The 15,871-nt window shown below is 37.1% G+C and overlaps 1 protein-coding gene and 1 pseudogene across 2 annotated transcripts; one reads left to right on the top strand and one right to left on the bottom strand.

The window, feature by feature from the left end:
* Nucleotides 1–927: 927 nt before the first annotated feature.
* Nucleotides 928–10,426, top strand: GCG (glucagon). 2 transcript variants are annotated; one of them, XM_036858699.1, is made up of 6 exons: nt 928–1,009; nt 3,994–4,094; nt 5,555–5,716; nt 7,359–7,496; nt 8,872–9,015; nt 9,934–10,426. In XM_036858699.1, exons 2-6 carry the CDS (start codon nt 4,003–4,005, stop codon nt 9,938–9,940), a joined length of 543 nt encoding a protein of 180 aa, XP_036714594.1. In that variant the 5' UTR covers nt 928–1,009; nt 3,994–4,002; the 3' UTR covers nt 9,941–10,426. The 2 variants fall into 2 exon arrangements, with proteins under 2 accessions (XP_036714594.1, XP_036714595.1); XM_036858700.1 differs by lacking the exons at nt 928–1,009; nt 9,934–10,426 and having other exon boundaries at nt 4,003–4,094; nt 8,872–9,019.
* A 1,819-nt stretch (nt 10,427–12,245) lies between these two features.
* LOC118898429 lies at nt 12,246–12,903 on the bottom strand (annotated as a pseudogene).
* Between the last annotated feature and the right edge of the window lie 2,968 nt (nt 12,904–15,871).

The following is a 15,871-nucleotide window of genomic DNA, read 5'->3' as shown; positions in this document are numbered from 1 at the left end:
AACACTGTCGTCATGCTGTCTGTCCAGATCATTTCCCATTTTTCTCTTTCTCTAAGGTGACCAGACTCATATCTGCTAAATCCCATAGGTCACTGAAGTCCTAAGTGGCAGATCACAAAGCTCAGTAAATATGACAGTATACATAGTAACTCATTCTTTTGTAAATTAGTGTCCAACTCTCTTATCAGCAGAGTTAGCCTTTAAATATCCATTAGAAGGAAAACGAAATACTAGACCCTGTCTTATTACCATCACCTATCTTGGATGTTTAATCCTCACTTTGCTTTATCCTTTCTTCCTGAATCCCATTTTTAACAACAGGACACATTAGGTCTTAACTGATATTCTTTAAACTTCCCCAACAAAATAATACAGTAAGAAATACAGTAATTAATACAAATTAATTTCATATGGTGTAAGATTCTTAATAAGTATGTTTTGAGTGAGTGATTTATTATTTGGGTAGATGAAAGGATGAATAGATTATTATACTAAGATAAATTCATCGTAACTAAATAGCAAAGAGGGGCTTATAAGACCCTCGAATAAGGCTATGCTCAAAGTGGGTTGGCCACGGACTATGTAATTTAACGTTCTTTTGTCTGCAGCATAAAAATTCACTTTAGAGTACTTAAGTGATTTTCATGCCTGATCAAGAGTGAAAGGTGAATCTCCAAGCTGCCCTTTCCATCATTCTCAGCAAAAAAAAAAAAGACAAGAGTAAATAAAAAGTTTCCTGGTCTCTGACTTCCCACCCAATATAAACGTAGAATGCAGATGAGCAAAGTGAGTGAGCGAGTGAAATTGTTTGTAACAAAAACCCATTATTCACAGATGAAAAATTTATATTGTCAGCGTAATATCTGTGAGGCTAAACAACACTGGAGACGATATAAAAGCAGTGCGCTTCAGTGCAGAACTACAGAGCTCAGGACACTGCACACCAAAGTCCCAAAAAGAGGGCTCGCTCTCTCTCCACCTGCTCTGTCCCACCTCCTGGTATCAGAAGGTAAGATTAATACTGACAGATTGTAAGACTGAAAATCCTGTTTGGGGTCCAGTTAAGTATTCATAAGGGGGCAAAGTATTATGAATTATAGTGCTGTTTTTTCATCTTATACTTTATTACTATAATACACAGGGCAGAGTTGAGATGAAAAAGTGATATAAAATGCATTTACATAAACTTCAACATACTGTAGCCGCAAAGTGAGTTGAAGAAATAATTCAATGCAAAGATACAAAATAGAAAGAAAAACAAAGATTCAAATCAATGCACTTACTACAAGATTTAACTGTTATGAGAACTGCATTTTAAAAATAAGTGGTAACAGTTTGAAAAACAAATATTTTTCTTTGGATTTGATAAATGTGTGTACTATTGTGAACAGAAGGAGTCTTTTAAATTCAGCAGAAATGTGTCCATTAGAGAGGTTATAACAGCAATTGCTCCTTACCAATGAAAACATATGGTTTTCCAAAAGAGCAGAATTAACATCATCATTCAAATATTCAAATAAGGCTGATAAGGCTATCAAAAAATCAAAGTCCATGAAATCAGCTCTTTGTAAATAAGACATAGCATATTTTGTGCAGAGAACAAATATCATTGATTACTGGGAATTCTGTGGATGGAGCTGAGTAAAAGCATAGATTAATAATTACTTACTATGTATTGAGGACCAATAGTAATAAATAAAATATCTAAAATGTTTATATTCCAAAATGAAATTATAGTAAATACCATTAAAAAAAAAGAATATCAGATGTTCTAAAGTACCTACTTAAGCTCTTAAGGACAAAGAACACTTTTATGAAGATCCTCAATGGGTAAATGATTACGTGGTATGGTTTCTTTTCCACACACTAATTAACACCTGTGAGAGGAAATGATCTAGCCAGTTTTAAAAGTATTTGGCCTAAAGCACCAATATATTTAGGGATACACTGTATGTCACCTTGCCTAGGTCAAAGATTAATCTTTCTAAAAGACTTTCTATTCAGGAAATACTATTGGTACCATATCTCCTTTTAAATTTGAGTAGAAATGTAAGGTTCTTATAAAACTGCAGATTCTTTCTGTAGGCTGCCTAAAGCAGGGGTGGGGAAGTAATTGGAAAGTCTTCTCTTATTGAATAAGATTTTGATACCAAAATAATGCAAATATTTGCTTTCTCAAGTCGTGGTATTCAAACAACCTTATTCTTAAATTTTTCACAATTCTGTTGACTTTTGCACAATGAATAAATACAATTTTAAAAATCAGTTACTTCTTTCAGTAGAGCTCATTCTGTTGCCTGGAGAGGACTTCAAGCATTCTCTTCTGTATGGTTGTTTCTTCTACCAGCTCTCTCAGGGGCAGAAAACCACCTGCTCCGTATCTGCCTCCAGAGGACATCATAGAAGATACTGTAAAACCGTTAGGGACATTGTGTGGAAGGAATTACAGTTCTCAACTGACTTTCCAACAATGACGTAATCCTAAAGAGAAATGCTTGCTTTAATTTTTAAGTTTCTGAAAGCATAAATTTATCATTAAAAATTATAATCAGAAGACCCTGCCTATATATTTGGCAAGGTTTCCAAAGTTTGCCAACCAGATAAACTGAAGCACAGCAAAATGCCAAATTAGTACTTGAATGTTGATGAATGAAAAAGGATGAATATGTAATGCCTATTGTGTTGCTTTGTCTAACTGATCTCTTAATCTAAAAAGAGTTAATATTTCAAAGGAAAAAAAATATCACGCAGGTATTACAGTCTCCATGTTTTAGTGCCAAAGACAGATAGTAAGTATGGCTAAGATGTTAAAGAAAAGACTGATAGTTTAAAATGATAATATTTATAAAATACTTATTTCAAACCAAATGCCATTTTCTAAAAATACTCATTCAAATATTTTATGGATAAGCACCATCAAAGTTGGATTGAAATCCCCACTTCTCAAAGTAAACACGATCGGTTGAAAGTAGCAGAGGGAAGTTCATGACAAACACTGGACTTGAGGTTTTCATTCAGAAAATAGGGGTGCTTGTCCTGTGGGGACATTCTGGCCAAATTCATGTTGGTCCCACCCCGCCCATCCACACTGCATCATGATGTCCTTGGCATCCCATGGCTTCATGAGGCATCTGCTTGTGATGCAAGGTATTCTACAACCTGGTCTAGGGTGTCACTAGCAGTGAATGACACGTCCTGGACTCAGTCCAATTATAAAACAACCAGGGGACTTCCAAGACTTCAGAAGCAAGCATTAATTTTCTTTATGACAGTGATCTCTTAGTTTCTTAGTTGTGATTGTTCAAGTTGCCAGAAGCATTAGTTCTTGTTGCAAATTGCTTGTCTTTAAAATGATTTTTTTTCCCTTTAATTTAGAACAGGTCAAAGCACCCTAAAATACCTCAAATCTGTTGGCCGCTTTATAATTACAAAGTCTAGACCAAGTTACACTATTTAAAATATAAATGAATAATACATCTGAACCGACAGCTGGTATGCCAAGTTGTAGCCTGAGGCTGCTTTAAGATGGTTGAAATGCAGTATAATGTAAATGCTTGGAAGTGAAGGACTATTAATTGAAAGCCAGACTGATAGTGAAGAGGGTGGCATTACGGATAAGGCGCCATTCAGGCTAACCATATGTAGCATATCATCTACAGTGGGTATTGTCAATGTTTATCGTGGACATTTTTAATTTCAAGTCTGGAAGTGAGCCTTCTAATCATTAACAGAAGTGTCCTACACTAATGAAAAAGCTTCATAGTGCTACACATCTTTTGTATTCTTTCTAACCACCAAAAAAAAAAAAAAAGAACTGCAGGAAAAATATAATCTAATATTTAAAATTACTAGAAATATAATCAGAATAAAATTGATGACTAGCTTTTTGTTCTATTTATAATATTTACTTAGTCAAAATTGAACTAATTTAGTCTGACTGGTTTAAATATGGTTGAGGGTCTCTATCTTTCCCTTGACTCTGTGTTCCAACAGGCAGCAAAAATGAAAAGCATTTACTTTGTGGCTGGATTGCTTGTAATGCTGGTCCAAGGCAGCTGGCAACGTTCCCTTCAGGACACAGAGGAGAAATCCAGGTATTAAATCTTTAGACTTGAACTAACATAGCACTATGGTTAGAATACAGCCCGAGATAACTGTGATTAATAAATAGGTCTCAGTAATTTGGAGTAAATACTCTGCAGAATTTTCAAATGTTTAAAGTATCATTGTGATAAAGGCTTTTCTAGAGTACAGATCAGAGTATGTTGTTTCATAACCGAAGGGGTGGGCAATGTTGAAAAATATGTTACATGGGAAATTATAGCTCTTTGAAATCTTCAGCTAATACTCCCCGTTCATTCATTACTCACACTGCAGAGTAGGCCATTTTAATTATTCACACCAACTTTTCCTCTTTTATTCCTTTCTAAAAATTAACACTGTTTCTTACTAATTGTAAAAGTCATACATGTTCATTATAGAAAATATGCATGTACTGTGTATAAATATATTCCGATCAGTTACAGCTTTGTATTATGTTCTGTCTCTTAGCATTGTATTGTTAGCTTATTTTTATTATATCATTACAAATATCTATTAAGTGTATGGTATTTAATGGCTACATACTATTTCACCTCATAAATATACAATATTTATTTAGCTACTCCTGCTCTATTGAGTACGTAAGGGTTCTTCAAATTTTCCCACAAAGAATGCTGCAAATAACATTTCTTCCTACATTTCTTACTATTTTTCTGAGGATTTATTTCTAGTAGTAAAATAATCATGTCAAAGGATCTGAATGAGTTTAAATTTTTTATCTTGCCAACTTGCTTTCCAGAAAAGTCATACACATGCACACTCCCATCAGCATTATAGAAATACTCCTCTCACAATATCCTCCTCGGTATTTAATCCTTGCTAATTTGATAGGTAAAAATAGTATCTCATTTCTATTTTTGAGTTTTAATCATATTGAATATTTCCCCACATAACCGTGCCAACCAACTGTTGATTACTGGCATGTGGATTATCCACTACACAGTTTCAAATTAGCAAGTGGGCTTTTTCTTGCCTTTCTTCGAATTTTTAATTGTCTTTCCTTCACCATTAGCTACCACATAGCCAGGTAATGGAGCTACTTTTTCATATTAATATATGCGAAACAGAATTCGGAACATAAATCTGCTGCCCCAAAAAAAACGGTTTGGTATTCTTCACTCTTTTAAAATATTCAAGGCGTTGCTCTCTTCTGGCATTATTAACATAATTACGAGTAGATGAAATTGTTAAAAAAAGATTTATTTAATCCTATTTCAGAAAAAAGAAGCCAGTCAAAAAATCAATTGCTAGAATTCCAAATCGGAGTGCATTCAACTCTGGTAAAACCATGGGATTCCCATGGCAAATTAAGGTCTTTCTGAACTGCCAACTGAAATACTCAAGGAACCTGCCTTCCAACTTCATGTAGTTCTGTATTTTGTAGAGAAGCTGCTTCTCAAGTGAATCTACTCTTGAGGAGAGATTTAATTGCACCAATCACTCTTCTTCACAGATCATTCCCAGCTCCCCAGACCGACCCGCTCAATGATCCAGATCAGATGAATGAAGACAAGCGCCACTCACAGGGCACGTTCACCAGTGACTACAGCAAGTATCTGGACTCCAGGCGTGCCCAGGATTTTGTGCAGTGGTTGATGAACACCAAGAGGAATAAGTAAGAGTCTGAACCTGATCAGAAATTTGCACACAAATGTATTACTTAAATATGTCTAAAATTCCTCCTGACTTTCTTAAGTTATCGTGCATATCAAATAGTGCCCATAAGCTCTTTCAATTTTGATGATTTTCAAGGTTGGTGATGTTATCCTTCCTAATGTGCCTCTGAATGTCCCACCCCTCATCCCTCCAAAACTCTTACCCACCCTCCAATGGGACATAGAATTTAAATTTTCCCAACTGTGGTCTTAGCAATATTCACTCTCATGCCCATTTTCCTGTAAAATTGAAAGCTGACTTTTATGGACCTGCAAGATTAGAAATCTAATCCCTGACCAAAAGATAAGAGCAGATTCAACATTCCCTTGTAGGATTCAAACTCATGACTATGATCACAAAGTATCCTCTAGCCAAGTTAGTCATGGTAAGGAATGGAAACAGATGCAGTCTTTTTCTTGTAGAATACAATCCAAGATACACATTTAAAATTACAGCCTAGCTGCACAGCATAAAGAGAGAAGAAGGTATATAAGAACACAAGCCTATCGCAAGGCATACATTTTAATGCTGGACTTCCTTTGACAGTTTCGAGGGTTTTTTTTTGCTGCATCCAGGCTACTGGACGAAATCAGCTGCAAGGGTTTCACAGGGATGGTGGAATTTCACAATTTCTTTGGAGGGTGACACACAAGGGGAAGGGAGTTATGCAGACAAAGTAGCTGAAGGAATCTAAAAATCAGGAAAAGGGAATAAATTTGTCTGGATAGAATGGAGAAGGGGGACAGAGAGAAACTAGCCAGCAGGAAGAATAAAAGAGAGCTGTTGACCAAAAATCCTTAAACTGGAGAGTACAGGAAAGATGGCGGTCATGGTCAGAGAAGACACTGAGAGAAGTCCTCGTTAAGGATTACAGATGCGGCCACTGGTGAAATGGGAGAAATCACATATTTGAAAAAATGCAAACAACTGTCTTCATTTCTAGAAAGAGAATGCCACGACTTGGTAAACTAATGTGAAACAATCCTAGCTCCCAGGCAGTTTCTGTTGTTTTTAAGATGAAACCTTCCAGGGCTAATATATGATGGAACAACTGACCATCTATCTGGTCAACCACCTCCACAGAGCACTCTGTACACATTTGAGGGTGATACGGGGTCATCTTCTTAGCTTTCCTCACTGCTAGCCCATCACACATTTCCTTTAATCCAATATCAGGTGGTCTTTTGAAGACATTTTGAGATGCTCCTTTGCTTTCCCTTGATTCAGTTAACTAACTCTGACCCCGTATGTACTAATGACAAGCTGCTGTTTTGTTTGCAGGTAGCATAGCACAGTGGATAGTCCCCATACATTGAGACTGAAGAAAATGCTGCTTTAATAGTCAATGGCACAGATAAGCAGGGCAGGTGAAAATGGGTCACTAGGTGGAGTGAGGGAGCTTAGCCTCCCATAATTTTTATTAGCCCCCCATCAACCTTCACTCCAGATAATTAATGTAGCTTCCAGACAAGTCCTCTACCCACCCTCATCTCTCAAAGCCACACAGAATCCCGAACCCAAAGCTGCCACTGCTTGCTTATAGGTGAGAACCATATTGCTAAAGAGACAGATCTTCAATTTAACTTTCACATTTCTTTCAGGAATAACATTGCCAAACGTCATGATGAATTTGAGAGACATGCTGAAGGGACCTTTACCAGTGATGTAAGTTCTTATCTGGAAGGCCAAGCTGCCAAGGAATTCATTGCTTGGCTGGTGAAAGGCCGAGGAAGGCGAGAGTAAGTCTGTACATTCTTACTTAACTTTTCTTCTTCTTTTTTTTTTTTTTGCTTGATGTGAAAAACTTAGAATACGGTTATCTATATATGGATCTGCATTATGGAAGCCATTAGTATTGTCTCACAGAGTAAAGAAATAACTCCTGTTGGTGGGAGACGATTTACAAAAGTCTCGTCTGTTTTATCTCTGTTAGCAAGTATTAATAATAGAGTCAAACAGGTTACTTTTTTATCCCCCATTATGGTTGTATTATAATTAGGGCATTAATTTGCCAATCCAGGACACTTTTGAGAATAAACAGAGTGCTTTTGATAACTACACCAGGAAAATAAGCTTAAACTAGGACTGTCCAGGAAAACTAGGGATAAGGGAAAAGAAGAAATAATGCAGAAAACTTAGTTTCACTTTAAATATTTACATAATTTATGTGTTAGTAAGTATTGTGTTAGTGAGTATTGAGGTAAAAATGTGATAAAGACTGAAAGGAATTAAACTTAAGACGTTTAATGAAATGACATTCAAAATACAGATATGTGGAAACATCTATATATTTAACAATGTGCCCATTTTTTATGGGACTGTCATAAAGATAACCATTAAATTATCACAGCTGAAAATACGCCCAAGACCTTTAGGTACTTTCTTGGATTTTACCACAACCAAACAGACCCCTGAACCATCCCATTTTCTTGTGATCATTTTGATTGACATTTGAATTATGAGAAGCAGGAAATTCATGTTCCACTCTATTTTTATTTTTAGTGAGACTTTAAAGAGCTGTCGAGGCAAAAGGGAACTAGTATTGTTGCTGATTTTTAAAACATTAACAATCAAATTTACAAAATCAATGGGAAAATAGTCACTTACACAATCAAATTTACAAAATCAGTGGGAAAATAGTCACTTACACCTGAGACTATTTTACAGTGTTTTAAAGGGATACCAAAAATTCTGCTAAATAAATCAATCGAAGAGAAAATCTGATATAGACTAAGGTTTAATCCCTTAATACTGCAATTGGCAAGGCTGTTTTGATAATCACTAGTTTTACAGGCTAGAATATATTTTTATGAATTATAAACAAATTAATAGTCTCAATAATAACTTCTGTGTTGGCAATACACTAAAATCTTTGAAACAGCTGGAATATGGAAAAGGCATTAGTTTCAGGTCCCAGCTCTGTGCTATTCTACCTAATTCCCTTTCTGATATGCAAGTTTCTATGAGGCTTTTTGTGATAAGCCCTCTGTAAATAGAAACATATGGTTTTGTCAGTAATGCTTACACATGTTACCAGTGATAGGCAATAGGCAACCAATAAACATTTATTTGAAATGTTTAACCAAGTACTGATTTTACCTCTCTTTTTCTCAGTTTCCCAGAGGAGGTCACCATCGTTGAAGAACTCCGCCGCAGACACGCCGATGGCTCTTTCTCTGATGAGATGAACACGGTTCTCGATAATCTTGCCACCCGAGACTTTATAAACTGGTTGCTTCAGACAAAAATTACTGACAGGTGATTTATTTTAGTTCATTCTGAAAACCTTCAACACTTTCATAAACATTATCATACTGCTACAGGTTGTTCCTATGTGGGGAGAGAGTCTTTACTCTCTTGGTATATAATCAAAATTATGAATCATTCAAGAGTACATTATTATATTTGTTTTCTGTCATTACAATTTTATCCATTCACTCATTTATTCCAAACACATTTCCTGAGTGTCAATAAGGGACAAGGCATTCGGAACACATTGCAAATTGCTATGTATGTTGAAATTTTAGCACAAAGTAGAATACCAGTATATATGGTATTAAATACTTAATGTAATAAGCATAGCAGTAAAAATTTAAATGCCAAAATTAACCACTTATCTTGGTAGGTTGTAATTGCTTTTTTTATAATTATTCATACACTTTATATTTCTTTTTTTTAATTAATTAATTAATTTATTTATTTTTGGCTGTGTTGGGTCTTCGTTTCTGTGCGAGGGCTTTCTCCAGTTGCGGAGAGCGGGGGCCACTCTTCATCGCGGTGCGCGGGCCTCTCACTATCGCGGCCTCTCCCGTTGCGGAGCACAGGCTCCAGACGCGCAGGCTCAGTAGTTGTGGCTCACGGGCCCAGTTGCTCCGTGGCATGTGGGATCTTCCCAGACCAGGGCTCGAACCCATGTCCCCTGCATTGGCAGGCAGATTCTCAACCACTGCGCCACCAGGGAAGCCCCACTTTATATTCTTGATAGGGACACTTTAGGATAAGCCATCTTCAAATGTAAATATTTGAAAAGTCCAAAAGACAAAGGGATCTATAAGATGAAAAGACATAAATAACTTTGATCAAAATAAATCATTGAAATATTTCCTGGATAAGTTAACTATATCATCTGTGTATTATACTACGTTAAGTCATTTTCTCTTTTTTTTTAATCTCCAGGAAGTAAGTGTGTCATTACTCAAGATCATCTTCACAACATCACCTGCCAGCCAAGTGGGATGTTTGAAATTTTAAGATCTGTAAATTTAAGAGGTGTATTCTAAAGCCATATTGCTTTGCATGCCAATAAATGAATTTCCTTTTAATATTGTGTAACCAAAAGATCATAAATAAATAAACCATTGTCAAAATAGTGCTAAAATGTCAGCTTTAAAATAAAAAAAATGCAGAATTCTCTTATTTTCTTCTTATTTTGGATGAAGTACCCTAACCTGCTTACACTTAGCAATGAAACTGTTGTTCTATGATATAGTTTGTATATATAAATTACTCCAATCACAACATATCTGCATTATAATAATAGAATAAGGGAAGGGCTGGTAGCCACAGTTGTGAAACTGAAAGAGAACTTTCTTCTTGAAACTTTTGTCATAACAATGCTCTGCTTTCAATATATAAAAGATAGACTAAATAAAAATGTCAAGCTTCTTCACCATGGTCTGTTTTCTCTCTTCTTTGTGCTCCCACTCCTTCCAAATGCCCCTCCTTCCTAAGCCAAATCTGATGCCCAGCCATGGTTTCACGTTTTAAGTTGTTACACAGTGCTTTAACATTTTAAGCCAACATTGAAAAATCAAGGTATTTTACATTAAAATGTTGACTTCTTACATTTCTTGAAAAATTAGGTCCTCAGGAAATATTAGACCCACAAAACAAATCTCTTCTGAAGCTGAGAGCCAGCTGCCTTCTTCTGAACGGTCACATGCTTTTCAGCTCACTATTGTGCCCCCTACACACACACACACACACACACACACACACACACACCTGTGCATGTTATACATTCAAAACCAGATAATGTACACAGGTAGCCACTTTCCCCAGTCCACTTTATTTATACATCTTACTTGCCTGGCACCTGCAGGCATTTAAATTTGTCTATCATACCCTATACTCTTATCTCCCTGTCCTGCAGTGTCCAGTATCTTGGGCCAGTCTGATGCTGATTGCCGTGTCAGAGACATTTCTCTGCTGTATAGAGACAGCATTGCCAACTCTCTTTCTCTCTTTTATTATTGAGATATAATAAACACATAACATTGTGTTTGTTTATGGTGAACATGTCTATTTACATTTATATATTGCCATATGATTACCACCAGAGCTTTAGCTAACTCCTCTGTCAGGTCACACAATTATCATTTCTTTTCTGTAGTGAGAACATTTAAGATCTAGTCTCCTAGCAATTTTGAAGTATGTAATACTGTATTATTGACTATAATCCCCATACTGCCCATTAGATCTCCAGAACTCACTCATCTTCTAGTTGCAAAGGTGTAACCTTTAATAACAACTTCCCCACCCCCTAGGTCCTGATAACCATTGTTTGTTCAAGAGTGTGTTGTTTAGGTTCCACATGCTCGTAAACTTTCCAGCTTTCCTCTTGTTGTTGATTTCTAGTTTCATATCATTGTTATCAGAAAAGACAGTTGGTATGATTTCAATCTTCTTAAATCTACTAAGACTTATTCTGTGACCTGTCATATGACCTATCCTGGAGAATGTTCTATGTGCACTTGAGAAGAATGTGTATTTTGCTGCTGTTGGATGGAATGCTCTATAAATATCTGTTAAGTCCTTTTAGTCTAATATATAGTTCAAGTCTAACATTTCCTTCTTGATTTTCTGTCTAGATGATCTATCCATTGCTGAAAGTAGGATATTGAAGTCCCCTGCTATCATTATATTGTTGTCTATTTCTCCCTTCAGATATGTTAGTATTTGCTTAATATATTCAGCTGTTCCATTGTTGAGTATCTATATTTTTATGATTGTTATATCTTTTTGATAAATTGACCCCTTAATTATTATATAATGACCTTCTTTGTCTCTTGTTACTGTATTGGCTTAAAGTCTATTATAAGTATAGCCACCCCCACTTTATTTTGGTTTCCACTTGCAAGGATTATCTTTTTCCATCCTTTCATTTTGAGCCTATATATGTCCTTAAAGCTGAAGTGAACCTCCTATAGGCAGCATATAGTTAGGTCTTGTTTTTTTATCCCTTTATACACTCTGTGGCTTTTGGTTGGTGAATTTATTCCATTTACATTTAGAGTAATTATTGATATGTTAGGCCTTATTAATGTCATTTATTAGTTGCTTTTTAGGTGTTTTGTAGTTCCGTTGTTTCTTTTTTCCTCTGTATCTGCTTACCATTTTAAATTAGTGATTTTCCATTTTCTTCTTGTTAAACAAAAAAATTGCTTATTAATACAAAAGCACACACAAAGTATAAAGTGATAAGAAATTTAAATATCTAAGTCAGAGCAAACAGGTGGCAATTCAACATCCAGAGTTGACAAATTGCTTGAAAGAAACTGCAACAGATTAGATTCCCCCTGATGAAGAGGGAATCTTCAAAGGTGAAGAGGGGTCAAGGTATAATAGCTTTTCAAGTTTCCTCTCCTCACTGAGAATCATGAGAGACACTCCATTCAAGGGGAGGTGTCCAATTTGGTGCTTTTAAGGCAGGTCAAAACCCTCAAAATCTAGAGAATTGAAGGGAAAATGTGTCTCTATTTCTGGATAGGTATCATTTGAGGCAGGAACAGAGCTTTTTCTTTAACTTAACTTTAGCTTTCCTTTACTTTACTTAAGTTACTTTAACTTAACTTTCCTTAACTTTAGCTTTTGGTCATCTTTTTGGCAGAGAAGTTTGTCTCTGAGGCATCTCTTAGTCTTTACTGACTTTTTTTGTAGCTCTGTTGACAGTTCCTAAAGACTTTCTGGTGGCTTTAGGTAAGGCTGTTGGAAAATCAAACATTTGTGAACATGTGATGTTGAAACCCAAGATCTCCCATCTAAGACTTTGACTGAAGTCGTAGACCCCAGCTTCAGTCTCTCCTTAGAAGCCACACGGATGCCTGGTTCTCCATTTTCCTTAATAACAAAGATCAGAGTAGTCATTCTGGATTAAGCAAGACTCAGTCTCTTTTTCTGCTCTGACTGCTTTTCTTGATTTTCCACTCTGATTCCCTTTTCTTTATCTTTTGTGAATCTACTCTAGGTTTTAGTTTTCTAGTTGCCAGGTGGCTTACATAAAACGTCTTATGGAAAAAACAGTTCATTTTAATGTGATAGCCACCAATCACATATGAAAACTCTACACTTCTACTCCCCAACTTTTCTATTTTTTATATCACAAGCTATGTCTTTTTATATTAGGTGTTTGTTAACAAATTATGGTAGCTACTCTGCTATAGATGCTTTCTATTGCATTTTCCGTTTCATTCATTAGATTCTTCAGCTCCAGAATTTCTGTTTGGTTCTTTTTTATGATTTCTATCTCTGTTAAATTTCTCATTTTGTTCATGTATTGTTTTCCTGATTTTGTTAAATTGTCTTACTGTGTTTTCTTGTAGCTCATTGAGCTATTTTGAATTCTTCATTGAGTAAATTGCAAAATTCCATGTCTTTGAGTTTGGTAATTGGAGATTATTGTTCTCTTTTGATGATGACAAATTTCCTTGATTCTTCATGTTTTTGGAGTTCTGCATTGCTGATTTCACCTTTGAAGTAGCAGAATCACCCACAAATCTTTACTAGTTCCCGTCAGGTGAGATACATTGATCCTTTGTCCTATTATATCTGGGGTTTCTCTGACCTTGTATGGATACACCAACTCCACAATTCTTGCTCCCTCTTGTGGCAGAATTCTTAAGCTTTTATGCCTTCTCTGGTTCTTACTACTCACCAGGTGAGCTGCTGAAAACCTATCTCTTTTTTCCAAAAAGTAGAGCTACAGCTCAAGTTTGTGATTTCTCCCTTGCCCACAGACTTCGGTCTGATTTTCTGAGCACACTCCATTTGCCACACTTGGGAGCCCACACAAGGAGCCAGCAGAAGAGTGGGGCGAGGTGTGTGTTTAGTAATTGGGGCATCGAGGATGCCTGCAGTTCTGATGGGGGGGATTCTCGCAGGCAGGCTTCCTTTGGAGCCCTGAAAGCAGTCAGCAGGACTCTCTAATGCCCTTTGATATTCTTATCTGCCTCTCTCCTCTCATCCTCCAGTCATGGATGTCCCCCCCTCAGTACTGTGGGTACTGCTCTAGAAAAATGGGTTTCTCCAGTAGCTTCCCACACAGCTGGGGTAGCCTGGCACTCATTCACCACTCACCTTTTCTCCCCCAAGAGAGGTTGTCACCAGTTAGTTCAGCCCTGAGCTGTGTCACCTTGGGGGAGGGATAGAGCTGGGTGGTTCCTCTCACCCTCTCCAAAGCATCCAAATTTGGTTTTATTTTTTGTTTTTGTTTTTGCTCCAATGGAGTGTTGGAATAGCCCCTCAGGAAGGCTAGACCTCTATGAAGCCTCTCTTATCTTGGATGGCTGCCCAAGTCAACACTCTCCAGGTTTTCCTCAACTGCCGCCAAGGGGTGTCGGGGCAGGTTCACCAGCTCCTGCTGGTTCGCAGACTGTACAAAGGTCTGTCTTCCTTTTGCCAGATGCACAGTTGGGAGAGACTCCTTCCAGGTCCCTTGACATATGGTGCTCGATCCCACAACTCTACAGACGTACTTTTGTTCACAAATGGATGCTGGTTTTTAGTTGTTAAAAAGGGGACAGAAAGGAGGAATGTATTATGCCAAAATGATGCTGACATCAACTTGAGTTGGATCCTCTTTCTCTATCTCTAAAGTGCCTGTAAGCCAGAATTTCCCAATTACCAACCAATAAGTTTCTAAAGTTTATAAATTACTTATATACTTTGACCGAAAGGAGTAATATCTGTAATATCTGTAATAATCTTCTCACCCATTTACATAATGACAAGCTTTTCCTGATCTGTATAGAAAATTTAAGATTAGCATTATCTAAGTAGGTTTAGTGCCAGCTGTGGGAGCCTGAGCAGGTAATTTAAGCTGCCTGGGCCTAAATTCCTCATGAGAAAAAATTAGAGTAAAAGTGCTTAATCACCACCATAGCTTTCAGAAGTCTTTGTTTATAACTCTGTATTTGTCTTACAATGAGTTCTCAGTAATAATAGGATCCTGATGTATCCATCCTAAGATCATTATTATGGAGCTACTCAGGGCAGAAGCTACCTTTGTATGTATCAAGATTATGTCAGTCAGCTTCTCCAGAACCAAAACTAACATGTTTTCCTCCAAAGCATCTGAAAGGGGAACGCTCATAGGCTGCACAAGTTCTTTCTGAGTAGGGTTTTTGTTCGTATATTTGCTTGATGTTTTAGGTAGGTGATGGCTTTGCGGATTGTTAAGGCATTCAGCTGATAAGATCAATGTACTGTATTTTTCACAGTTCTGAGCTAACAAGCTCAAGGCTATTATATGGGACTTCCCTGCTGGCGCAGTGGTTAAGAATCTGCCTGCCAGTGCAGGGGACACGGGTTTGATCCCTGGTCCAGGAAGATCCCACGTGCCACGGAGCAACTAAACCCGTGCACCACAACTACTGAGCCCACGTGCTGCAACTACTGAAGCTCGCGTGCCTAGAGCCCGTGCTCCGCAACGAGAGAAGCCACCGCAATGAGGAGCCCACGCTCTGCAACGAAGAGTAGCCCCCGCTTACCACGACTAGAGAAAGCCCGCATGCCGCAACAAAGACACAATGCAGCCAAAAATAAATAATAAATAAGTAAATAAATTTATTAAAAAAAAAAGGTTGTTCTACAATGTCCACCATGGTTTCTTTTATGCAAATTGTTGCCTTTACTCTGATACCAATGTATCACAGGTGACATAACAGGCTCCATTTGGAACTGAAGTTTGGTTTAGAAACTAAACAGATATGCGTTCTTGTGACACCAAGTCAAAAGCTTGAGAACACCTCCATGCCCACTCCAGTTAAGCAGCAGCCTTCAGAACCAGGGATACAAAAGAGAGGAGGTAGGCAGCTAAGGAAACTGACACCTCGCT

The sequence above is a fragment of the Balaenoptera musculus genome, chromosome 7, assembly GCF_009873245.2.
Source record: "Balaenoptera musculus isolate JJ_BM4_2016_0621 chromosome 7, mBalMus1.pri.v3, whole genome shotgun sequence".
NCBI lineage: Eukaryota > Metazoa > Chordata > Mammalia > Artiodactyla > Balaenopteridae > Balaenoptera > Balaenoptera musculus.
Note: the sequence above shows the minus strand (reverse complement) of the source record. Positions and strands in the feature narration are given on the sequence as shown.

What these genes read in the sequence shown, in the direction of transcription:
- GCG (XM_036858699.1), top strand. Translation starts at nt 4,003, where the DNA reads ATGAAAAGCATTTACTTTGTGGCTGGATTGCTTGTAATGCTGGTCCAA. An exon ending in ATGAACACCAAGAGGAATAA is followed by an intron (nt 5,717 to 7,358) that starts GTAAGAGTCTGA and finishes CATTTCTTTCAG; the next exon opens with GAATAACATTGCCAAACGTC. An exon ending in AAAGGCCGAGGAAGGCGAGA is followed by an intron (nt 7,497 to 8,871) that starts GTAAGTCTGTAC and finishes TCTTTTTCTCAG; the next exon opens with TTTCCCAGAGGAGGTCACCA.